The 12,892-nt window shown below is 39.7% G+C and overlaps 1 protein-coding gene across 1 annotated transcript in view; it reads left to right on the top strand.

Annotated features, from left to right (window-relative positions):
• The window catches only part of LOC107725896 (forkhead box protein P2-like), a 100,157-nt gene that overhangs the window by 55,032 nt on the left and 32,233 nt on the right, over positions 1 to 12,892 (top strand). Inside the window, exon 5 of the mRNA XM_016535314.1 lies at positions 6,918 to 7,007. Within this exon, the coding sequence (XP_016390800.1) occupies positions 6,918 to 7,007 (90 nt within the window). The remainder of the gene's footprint in view (positions 1 to 6,917; positions 7,008 to 12,892) is intronic.

The following is a 12,892-nucleotide window of genomic DNA, read 5'->3' as shown; positions in this document are numbered from 1 at the left end:
GCTCTTAAAGAAATAGCAGCCAAAACAACCTAATAACCAGCTGCTGTGATGTCTGTTCGTCAAGAACAAAAGAAGAAAAAAGAGGAAATCAATAACTTTTTATATAGCTTTAAGGATTCATCTATATTTAATTTAGAATTTAGTGATTGATAACTTCAATTTCTGTATATTTCTGCTGAAGGGCACAGGTAGGCCTAAATATGACATTTATTATAATGGTTTTATGTGAAGTTTGTTTTAAGTTTACTTAAATTAGAAGTCATAAAAAAAGATTCCATTAAACAAATATTAAAAATATACTGTCTTTATGTTGTTTGTACATTAATTTGAAGATTTAATGTGAAATTATTGCAATATTAAAGTATATTTAAAAACTTTAATATTAGGTGGAATTAATCGCGATTAATCTTAGAAAAAAATGTGCGATTAATTTTTTTTAATCGATTGACAGCACTAATAATTTTAGGTTATTATTATTATTATTATTATTATTAAAAGTAATTGTCATCATCAATTTTCATCATGTCTGTCTTTCTTTCTTTCTTTCTTTCTTATATTTTGTTCTAATAATAAACTTGAGTTTTTTAAATTACTTAAATTGTATTCATTTATTAATTTTTTTGATTTTACTTGGTATTATTTTAAATTATTATTACATTTATTATTATTGTTATTAATTTGTATCAAAAATGCATTCAATATTAATACAATTTTAGGTTATTATTATTAAAAGTAATTTTCATTATCAAAAATACATTAAAATAATATTATTAATATATTATAAGTGTTGTAAAATTAAATGGAGCTTGTTAATTACTGGAAAATGTAACAATTTAATCACCTGCTTCTTGTCGTGCCATCTGAGAATGTCTAAGTTTGATGCTATTCAGAGCTTTCACATAAAAACTAAATTCAACATTTCCAGGTTGCTAGTTTGAACTTTGTTTGTCTCCATTGAGCCAAGTGCAGTTTCAGTCTTTGGAGCTCAACAAGGCCGCCCAGCCTCCCTTATAAGCCCTGGTTCACTGTCGACTGGAGCGCTAACACAGATCACAGCTATGGATGACCTTTGATAAAAGGCGGTCTGTTCCGCCCTTGTCAGTCAGCCTCCTCACAACAGAGGTTGGGACATTGTCCACAGACTGACCTACTGCCGTTGTGTGTCCAAACGGACCTTTAACGTGTTCAGCTGTCATTCATACTGACGTGCATGTGGCACCCAGTGTAGGGCTGTTATGTCCTCAGCGCACGTCTTGTTTATGAAATCTGTGCCTGGAGCGACGCTTTCTATTCATGAGTGGCCTGGCCCCTCATCAGACCCCTATGTCCTAAACACACGTACATAACAGATATGGTGTCAATATTTTGCTGTCGAGAGTGGGGCCCTATCTTTGCACAGGCCGCGCAGACCACCGGCCAATCAGCACTGTTTGTTTGTTCAGCTTAAACTGTTTGTCCTTTGTTTTTCGTGGCAGCTGACTCCTGTCGGCTTGATAAGGGGTTATGCTCTCTCGCTCTATCTCTGTCTTGTTGTGCGTGTTTTCCATAAGCCGAGGGTTGACGTGCCCTCTGCGACTGCAGGCCCGGAGATCTTCTGAAGCACAAAACTTCCAACGAAACACGTGTGGCATTCTAATCTGGAGTTGTTCGGATAAGTCTTGTGTCTCCAAAAAAACCATTATGATTGAATTAAAGACATTTGCCAAAACACCCCAGCCTTGTGGACAAACATTCTCAACAATCCAGATTAATTCACCATGTTTCCGTTCTCAAAAAAACCTGCTTCCCTTAGCTAGTTTTTCACTGTAACATTTGTTTGTCTCGTAATGCATTTGGTCACAGTTGCGACTCTAAAAGCTTGGTTCAAGTGCTGATCTTGGGGAACGAGGATGCGTTTGTAATGATGTGCCAAGCTGCGACTGGCTGCTAATGCTTTTCATGCTTGTTTTAGAGCTGGGAACGTTGCGATGTATTCCTCATTACCCCTGTGTTAAGTCTAAACACAGACTGCCTGGTGAAAGGGGTGAGAGAGTTGACATATGTTTCTTTCGCCTGTCTCTTTTTCTCTCCGGTGAGCTTCGCTCGGCTATTAACGTAGCTGAGGAACGCCTGTGTAAACATTCGTGTTTCTTCCCCCCGTTTTGAATAATAGTGACCGGTATCGCCTTTCTCCCTCGACCTCGCTATCTGAAACCAATTACAGCTGATCCATTTGGACAGAATCGTATTTTCATAAAAATTGCGAAGCTCTTGCAATCATGTGTTTGTGCGTGTGTCTTCAGTGTGCGCTTCATTGTACTGAACGTGCAAGTTTGTTTCTTTCTGTCCTTTTTTTTTCTTCCCCCTCCCAGTCCTTAGAGATAGATATCAACATCAAATATGTTCCTGAGTGCCTTGTTATTTACGCTCCAGCCCGGGTTCTCCTTAAGCTCCTAGCTCTGAGGAATGTGATGCATTGTGCTGTTTATACAATGTGTGCATTAATGGATGGCAGCCCGCATTTCTTCTGCACAGCAACAAAACTTATAGGACGAAGAAAAGCAAAGCAAAGCAAGCAGCTTTCAGCTGTCCAGCAAAACTTCAGTGGTTGCTTTGCTTTTGTTGAATCTGGAAACACCTAATATGCCTTTGTGTTGCATTCTGGGTATTTTCGCACAAGGGCGAATATCAGCTGTATAATGCGGTGTTGTCACTAATAAGGAATGTTTTTGCAGCATTACAGGACAAGGACAGATTAACAGTTCTGACGGAAACATTAAAGGAATAGTTCAGCCAAAAAGTGAAAGTTCTGTCATCATTTACTCACCCTCAGCCCATTATTCCAATCCTTTATGACTTTTTCATTCGTAGAACACAAAAAGAAGAATTTTTTTTCTGGTCACTCTTCCATATAATGAACATGAATGAGGACTGAGACTCCAGAATGGCAAAAAAGTATCATTATAGTAGCCCATACGGCTTGTGTGGCTTATTGTTCTTTAATCAGTCAGTTGCAAAATTATGCAGGCTTATGGACTGTTTACCATAGTGTTCAGATCATTGAATTCAAGAACCAGATCAGTCCAATTCAAATTAATTTTATAGACTGGTTTGTGAACAGATTCAGTGAATCTGATTCATTTGTTTATGAATTGGCTGTCTGTTTAGTCTGTTCTTTACACAAGAATATAGAGTCGTTTGGACTACATTTATGCATTTATGGTGCTTTTTGGTCTTCTTAGGCCAGTTTTATGTAATGAACAGACTGAAACTTAAGCAGATTCATTAACGAACTGTTTAGATTCATTGAACCTGTTCACAAAGCTAGTCTGAATGATTCATTCAAATCAGACTTATCTGATTCTGGAACTTTTATTGTCATTTTGCAACTTGCCAGTTTCCATTTACCTTTGTTATATTGAAAAAGTGGCCCAGAATACTCTTCCAGAATAAAATTTGTGTTTAACTGAAAACAGAATGAGTTGTGAATGAGGATGAGGAAGTAAATAATCCCGTGATTTTGGGAGAACTAACCCTTTAACTGATCTAAACAAATGTTCTTCTAATATGCAAAGTGGAGTTGATTACATTCCACCCCTTCCCAGTGTTCACGTTCGTAATGGAAAAGCCATTAAACGTCTCCGTCCGTGTGCTGTGGGAAGCGCCACTCTCCTGACCTCTACCGTGTATTGAATGACTTCTTTGACTTTGTCCTTTTATTCATCAGAGGACAGTGAGTCTGTATCGATCGGGGCGCGGATAAACATTTCCTCCTGTTAATTGTTGTGCTAAAGCCATTAGCCGACCACTAAAGCCTCACAATCACCGCTTGGATGGGCGTGAAATCTCCTGCAATTTACAATCTCATCCACGCGGTCCTGCCGATAATGACTTTGCGAGGGTACTTATAACTCACTCATGCATCCGAAAGTACCACGAGGACCATCACTAATCGATAAATGCGTCGTTTAGAACGGAAAAATAAGGCAGGGTGATTTGCAGAAACTTTTTAGTATACTACTTGATTAGTTTGCAGAACATAAACACTTGTTTTTTTTCCCAAAACTTACAAGTATGCCCCATTCAAACTGCAAGACTCCGGTTGTTGTCTGTTTGGCTCGTTCAAAGACAGGACAGGACAGGGAACGGATTTGAAGTAGTCCAGCTCTCCTCCACATCCGGGTGACTGTTTACCATTGTGTTTGAATCATTAAATTCAAAAACTGGATCAAATTTTATGTAAAGAACAGGCTGATTTTTAAGTAGGTTTATGAACCTGTTCACAAAATTAGTCTAAATGATTAATTCAAATCAGACTTATCTGGTTCTGTAACTTTTGTCACTTTGCAGCTTGCCAGTTCCCATTCACCTTTGTTATATTGAAAAAGTGACCCAGAAGAATATTCTTCATAATTTTATGTTTCAGTCCGTTCTTTACATAAAACTGGGTTCAGAAGACCAAAAGCACCATAAATACATAAAAGTAGTTTAAACGACTCTATATTGTTCTATACAGAATAGACTGAACAGACAGCCAATTCATGAACAAATTAATCAGATTCATTAAATATGTTCACAAAACTAGTGTAAATGATTCATTCAAATCAGACTTATCTGATTCTGGAACATTTATTGTCACTTTGCAGCAATAAGTGACAATAAAATTTGATTAAAATTGACTACAATTATTAGTTTGCAAAATGTGAAATCTTGTTTTTTCCCGAAAACTTATCCGGTTAGACAAGTATGCCACATTCAAAGCACAAGACTCCGGTTGTTGTCTGTTTGGTTCATTCAAAGACAGGACAGGACAGGGAACTGATTTGAAGTAGTCCAGCTCTCCTCCACATCCTGGTGTCCCCTGAAGTATCAGACAACGGCTCTGTATGTGTGTGTGCATCAGAGGAGACAGATCGATGCTGTTAGGACCCAGCGCCACTGTGTTGTGTTTGTTTACCAGGAGCTCGGAGAGCCTGGCTCCTCACCACACAGCCAGACAGACAGTGGCAGCTCCTCACCCTGTCTCTTCATAATTGATCAGGGGGATGGCTGCCTTCCCAGCGGGTTAAGACGTGGCAACTTTTCCCCCTATCTCTCTCTTTCTCTCTCTCCTTTTCTCCCCCTGTTTGCTCAGCATCTCAATGTACTAGTTCAAACATTGTTCTCACCAGCTGGCAGAGCAGTGCCATATGCACATCCTGTCAAGGCAGCTGTTGTCATGGATACTGGCAAGCACCAGGAAATATAACAAGCCCTTTATTCTGCTGGAAGAAGTGTCACTCTTTATCTGAAGGAGGGTTTTTTTTCTTCTTCGCACCCCTCGACCTTCACTCTCCTCTTCCCCGACGGATGAAACACCTGTGAAGTTATTTTGTTGTTTATATTGCTTTATTTATTTTGTTGCTTTCTCCTTGTGTCGGGGCGCTGAGGCCGTCTGTGGCTGTGTTCACAGAGTCGTTGTTCACTTCTGTCTACGATCGACATACAACTCCAGGAAGTCTGGAAAGAGTTGCTTTCCTTTGAAGGCGTGTATCAGTATTCCTGTAGATACATGAGGAACACTGTAAGGTACATCATTTCAACCTACCTGCCGTCAGGCTTACACACATATACTGTAACATGTTTTTTTTTTTAAGAAAAAAGATAATAAAAAAAAAAACATTTTTACATTTTCTGAAGAAAAAGGAGTGGATGTTTGCTTATGCAAAAGTTGGTAGGATTTTGAGGGTGATTGTTAGTGCTATTGCTATTGCTTTGGGAGTGTGGGAGTGGTTACTAAGGTGTTCTGAGGTGTTGTCTGAGCATTGATGTGGTCATGTGGCTGGCTAGGACATGTATCTGGGTGGTTGCTATGTGGTTGCTTATTGGTCAAATTTAAAAGAGCCCAGAGGATTCACTCATACAATGTAAATCTGTTTTTTCACCCATTTTTTCACCAACATGCTATAAATCATTAGTTTGATCCCCTATAAACAAAAAAGTAATAGGTATCAATCATGTCAGTAGTACAAACTTGGGATCAGCCGATTATTGGCACCGATATTAAGCATTTTATGGATATCGTATCGGTTACTTTCGAAACCGATTTTCCGATAAAATAACTTAAAAGCATTTAAAGTTTTTGTCACAGCCCTTGTTATTCTTAATTTTGATATTAATTTTCATTTTTACACCAGACATATATATCGGTTCGAAATATCGGTTATCGGTCTACTTGATCTGTAATAATCGCATCAGCATTAGCCCTGAAAAGCACATATCGGTCGACCCCAGCACAAACAGGATGAGTTACATTCTAAAGTTTAATAATTAGGGTTAAAGATTTGAACAAACCCCTAACATTAAGTATGAGCTATAGGGACGCTTACCTTAGCAACCAAATATTCTTGTATTGTTGTATGACATTGGATAAGTAGGTATCTGGAGTGATTTGGCAGAGAAGGGCCAGCGTCACCCCTGTGCTCAGGGGCCCGGCTAATGCTCAGCTCCTTGTTAATTCACTCCTGAGGTAATCTGATGTTGATTTTGTCAACTTTAATTACAGCTTCTAGGAACACTTCACATCGTCTGCCTCTACTTCAAATTGATATTATGAATATGCAAATGGGCCGGTAATTTGCAGAGAAGTGGGTATTTCAGCTGAGCACACACTAGACGGGTCAATACCACTGACACTCTCTGTGTGTTTTTTTCCCCTCGTGCTCTTCAGAGGTGCTAGACAAACTGTATTTATCTTTCATCACGGCTTTGTGGATTATCATGAAAAATGTATATCTTGAGAGACGCTTCATGGCTCATCAACAACAATGAATAGTGTAGTGGATGGAATGCGCCGGGTTGATGTCACCTTTCACAGTGTTTGATATTTGAGTGTGCCGGGGAGGGAGAAGGATGGGGAAAAAAACTAATTTTGTTTCTCTTTTTCTCTTTCTTTGCAGGCCCTACAAGCAGCAAGGCAATTACTCCTACAGCAACCAGGCAGTGGCCTGAAATCTCCAAAGAACAACGACAAACAGCGTCTGTTGCAGGTGAGCAGTTCCTCGCTAATCTCTTAAGTCCATCCATAATACATGGTGCTCTGGAAAAGATTTCCTCTGTTCCAGCTACTCTGTTTGATTTGGCAATGTAATTCTGGAGCTGTCAGTAAAATTTCAACCTGTCAGGCCTGCCCTTCTCCAAAAGAAACCAAACAAAATACCTCACACCTGAAACCATTCTGTTGTCTAAAGCTACATTACCTCAGCTCCTCTGTCGGGCAACCTTGAAATCTCTGCTGTCAAAAGATATTGACATATTAAAGGAATATTCCGTGCTCAACTGATAGGATTTGTTTCATATTCTTGAACACAAAAATTAATATTGACTTGTTCCTTGTCTTTAAAAAGGCAAAAATCAAGGTTGCAGTGAGGCATTTACTATGGAAGTGAATGAGGCCATTTTTTGATGTGTAGCTTATAATTGTTCTGTTAAAGTGTATTATTTGTGCTATAAAGCTGTTTAAATCATAATTTTTTTAAGTCGTTTTAGGGATTTATGAGTTACGTTATCATGGCAACAAAGAAAAATTAGATGTAACTTTACACAAGCTGTTAGTAATCCGTTTCTCACTCTAAAATCATGATAACTCACATTGTTAATGTTTTGTGGTGAAAAAGTGAGTTTTAACATTTATAGATTTTGCCCCATTCACTTCAGTTGTAAGAGCCTCACTGTAGATTTTACAAAGTCAAAATTAAACATGGTAAATGAAGAATAAAAAGCTTTTGGAAACTTTCTATTGGATTATTTACAATACAATTCCGCAGAAACCAAATAGCAACTCTTCCTGTAGCATCGCGTATCCTAACTAGCTGTCATTTGTACCCCTCCAAGATAATTTGCCATTATTGATTCCAGCTGCGCCGCATCGCTATTGTCGGTGATTTGGTAAAGGTCACAGCGGCATCGTGCACGTCGCATCCCCTACTACCAGGCCTGTTTACTTACCCACTGAGTGCCGATGTGTTTTTCTCTCACATCCCCACAATACAAACGCGCCACCTCAAATTATGTAAGCGCTTGACATCTGCCAGGCTCCGTATTCTTAGGTTTAAATTAAGTACGAGAGAGAGCGTGCCCTCCTCCCTGCTAATAAGTGCTATCAGCTAGTGGTTTACCTCATTAGTACCCCGTGCATTTAATTAAAGGAAGGGAAAATTAGCGCTAACCCTCATCGTTAATATTTTCACAGAGTATAACAATGGCAACACCTTCTCCAAGAGTCACACCCTTGTGTATCTAATTATGCGGAAGTTAAAGATTCGGTGCCTTTCACTTTTAATATATTCAGGCCGGTTTGGGCAAATATGGCTTTTGTATTTGGGAAAGTTTTTCCTTTTGTTTTATTATTTTTTGCCTTCTGTGCAAAGATATTAGTTGTAAAGCAAAGCCTAGGTGGATGCGCTTTCGTGTATCTATTGTAGTTTCGCAGTCGTCTGTATACTCAGAGAATGGATTCCCGGCACACAGCGTGACTGCAAATTGCCGTGCGATACTTCCTGAGGAAGCCGAGTGATATTGAATGAGGAAGGTCTGTGATAACTGGTGGCCCATGACCGAGCCCCTGACTCTAATAACACCAGAGGATGGTAAATATTGAATATTTACATTTGCTTATGCCATCCTTGCCTCATGTTAGCCATATGAATCAATATGAATCAGTGCTTGTTGAGTGCTGTCTTCAGGCTGTAGTTAATCAATGCTGTCGATCCTTTTCTTTACTAACTTATTCAGTGCTCTTTTAAATGTCTAAATATCTAGTTAACCTTTATTTCCCAAAAACTATGCTTAAAGGAATATTCCATGTTCATTTGCCCAATTAAGCTCAATCAATAGTTTGTTGACCATCCCTACTTTTCTTATAATAGAAGGTTCAAAAATCATGATTACGGTGAGGTACGTACAATGGAAGTGAATGGGGCCAATTTCTGAAGCAGAAATGTGAAGCTTATCATTTTATAAAAGCAATTCTTCTGTTAAAACTTGTGTATTATTTGAGCTCTAAAGTTGTTTAAATCTTCATTTTTACAGTTGTTTTAAGGTTTATGGAGGTACATTGACAGCAACAGTTGTAAAATTGGATATTACTTTACACAAGTTAGAAAGCCATTTTTCACACTAAAAGCATGTTAACACACATCTTGTTCTCATCTTGTGGCTGTAATATTGAAACCATTCACCTTGGTTCCATTCACCTCCAATGGAATATTCCTTTATATCTCTTTGATAGCTATGCTTTTAAATGCTTACAAAAACTCAATTCAGACCATGTGCGTGTACTTAGACATGTCAAGTAACGAGCTTTTTGAAAAATGACTTATTTACATAAAAAAGTAAACGCCTGCTCGTTCCCTGACACTGATGAATCCGCCCCTTTTCCTGTCCAGGAAAGGCAGGGAAAGTGATCCATAGATCATGGCATATAAATTATTTACTGCACGAGCATCTAAGTGCTGCAGCTCACGGTTTTAATTACTTGTATTAGTGTCTAAAGCCTGTCGGCTGACTAATTCTATCCAGCGCTTCATCTCGCGCTTTTGACGCGTTCAGAAGCCGCTTTTCCACATTTGCGTAATGTGACAGGTCTATTATTACCCCGTAAGCCCAGAGGAGAAGTCAATAAACACCTATTTCTTCCACGTAAATCCTTGTGGCTTCTTCATGCTGCTTACAAGGATTTCCCAAGGCACACAACAGTCCTCTCGCGTCGTACCGCCTCTCCCTCCGAGTGGCAATATCTCGTGCGCGTTTTATACACTGACATTTAAAACACAAATAAAAAGCGAGAGGACGATAGGGAAGGGGGATTACAGAAAGCTTGCACGACTGGCAATTGTGTCTCCTGCCCTCCCAATCAGCCCAGCTGCCATTCTCCAACTATAAGCTACATGCCGGTTTGTTTGTTTGGCTCTGTGTGCCGCCCAGGCGTCTCGTCCTGATGGCAGGATGGGCATTTAACTGTGTGAAAACACATGTTAGCGATACTGAATACTGACGAAACAGCGGTTAGAAGCTAACAGGAGGATGCTGAACAAACAGAGGCATATGGGTGTTACAAAACGGGCTGTTGTGGTGATATAATACAGCTGTCTAGGTGTCAGGAAAGTGTTTAAAGAGGTAGAGTTGACCTTTGACCTGTTGGCGGTGTGGGCTCAGAGAGCAATATCTTGGCATTAACAAGGTCAAATAACCAAACAAAGCAATTTCAGCTCACTAGCGTGCAACTACGGTACACTCTACAGCGTTTGCGTCCACGACAGAAACATACGGCCAATACTTTGACCTTTTTTTGTTCATTTTAAACCCAACCGGCTTTGCTAATGTACCTTTTTCACAACCAAACATCCTTTTGGAGGCTTCCTCATTCCTGCGTTTGGGAAGGATGGCTGAGCGGCTCGTTGCTCGCGTGTATTCCAAGACGAGAAAGAAGTAGCAGATAGCTCAACCCAATCACTTCCTGAGCAGTGAGCCATCCTCCGAGTGTCGCCGATTTAAAGGTCAGCAACGCACAGCTCATCTGAGCGTCAGACTCCTGCGCCATGTTCCTTAAAATTCATCTACTCAGACCGCCAACTGGAACCGTGCACAAAGCCGGCGGAATTTATAAAAGGAAACTCGTGCCCTCATATTAACATTGATTATTAACAGCATTCACCCAACAGTAGGGTTGTGCGCCATTCAGACGAGAATTTGGAAGGCCTTTTAAATTCAGTTGATTGGAAGTGAATTTGAATTGAGGTCAAAAAACAGAGTGCAGAATTGCAATTGGAATTTGAATGTAAGAATGAATTTTAAAAAATGACATTCAAAGAAGTCAATAACACTGTAACTTAACTAGTGTAACGTGGCAAGCAATGGATGGCAGGTAAGATGTGGATCTAAATTCAAGACTTTAAATAAAAAGAAGGAAGGAAAGGAGGGAACCACAATATGTACATCCAGCAACTAACCAAGAAACATCGGAAACACAAGGGATATTTATACAGGCTGGGTTAATGAGGGTAACAAGAAGACAAGACATAACTGGGGAGACAATCAAGGGGAACCAATGATCAAAGGAACTACAAAACTGGCACAGGAAACAGAACAGAATTACAACTTAAAAGTGATGGAAAGTTTTGATAAAAGTTGAAAAAGCATTGCAGTTTGAAAGTTTATAGGCCTCATTGGTAGAGGTTTGTGTTTAGATTGCCTAGAATGCACTTTCTGAGCATTCCAGTTAAAATTCCATTTGAGCTTTCTGTGAGGTATGACCAATTCAGTTCAAATTCCAACAAGTTCTTCAAAGTTCAGCCACTCCAAAACGAAGGAGGAGGGGAAAAACTGTATTTTCAGATTTGTGATCTTTAGTAACCAGGAAAGCATCCTTCTTTACCCCGGATACCTGAACTAGTGGGCAGCGTCTGTAAATTACAGTTGCAGGGGCTCACATTGCAATGCAAAGGAAGCTGAAGCACAACCCTTAGGCAAGAACCAGTGGAACGGTGGGAGTGGGGAAAAAAATAGTGGCATAGCACCGCTTTGATGTAGAAGCAACAACTGTACCTTCTGACAGAAGATGCATGGGAGTAATAAACCAGTTCCAGCAGCCCTTACACATGCAGTCTGATTACTCTGGCCAGGGTGTTAATTGGATCCTAACTGGCAGATCTGATACGTGTAGCCCGGTGGTGGGAAGTCTTTCCAAGTGATGAACTATAATTCAGCGAGCTGCTTGAAGCTTGTGTAATTTACTGCGTGTCACTTGACGAGGGGAGCGATCCAACAGACTCCCTATTACCTGCGACATCACAAAGCTTTCAAGAGAGGGAAGAGGAGGGGGCTGATGCGGAGCGAGCGAGAGAGACCGATTTCCCTCTAAATGCCACACGATGCTCCGTTTCAGATATGGTAAGAAACATATTTGAGGAAAACAAAGGAAGACAACTTTCAGACTCGTGTAGACTTCATTCTTATCTTACAAACTCTTGAAGATCACATTTGGTTGATTTTCTTTGAGCGGTTTTATGGCACGAGCTCTACTCTTCCTCTCGTAGTTCCCTTTGGAAAGCACATTAGGCTTAACTTCCTATAGTAAGCATTTGATCCCTCCCTACATTGACAAAAATGAAAGTGTGGTTATCTAAATCTGTGTGGAAGATCCATTGTACCCCTGTTAGCTCTAACAGAGGCCACATCCACTCTATCATCATTTGAAGTGCATTACACTTCCCATACTGTTTAGCTGAACTGTAAAATAAATTGATTTAGGAAAACATTCCTGTAATCTAATTAACTCTGTTCCCAGAGAGCATCCGCATTGATCTTTTAGTCCAAACGATCACTGTGTGAGTATGTGTGTATGTATGTTAGCATGTTTCAGGTTTAGATTAGCGCAAGTATGTGTTTATATTGTCAATGACTCACAAATCAGTGAGTGTGCATATTGGTGGTCCCCAAGTAAAGCAACTCCATCAATAAACCCTTGACTGTGAAACCTTTTATTACTGACTGAATTAGCAACCCTAGCTTTACCAAAGTGGAAAGGTCAGGTTCCTTTCCGAAGTCCAAGAAAAGCCCCATTCCTTGAGAATGAGAGAAATTGGTGAACATAAGTATCTCTGGCAAGTGGTTCTCTAAAGTGGTTCTCTAAAGTGGCCCCATCTGATTCAGAAACTTCTTTCATCGAGAGAATCAAATCACTCCTTACTACCTATTTTTGCTAGTTTGCACTTATATTAATTATAGTTATTTAACATGGCTCTCTCAGTTGTTGTTGCTGGAAATTAGGGATGCACCGATACCACTTTTTCCAGTACTCGCCCGATACCGATACTTTTATTTTTGGTACTTGCCGATACAGAGTACCGATACCAATATTTTTATTGCATTTGTA

This window comes from Sinocyclocheilus rhinocerous, unplaced genomic scaffold (genome assembly GCF_001515625.1).
Source record: "Sinocyclocheilus rhinocerous isolate Xijiao unplaced genomic scaffold, SAMN03320098_v1.1 scaffold395, whole genome shotgun sequence".
NCBI lineage: Eukaryota > Metazoa > Chordata > Actinopteri > Cypriniformes > Cyprinidae > Sinocyclocheilus > Sinocyclocheilus rhinocerous.
Note: the sequence above shows the minus strand (reverse complement) of the source record. Positions and strands in the feature narration are given on the sequence as shown.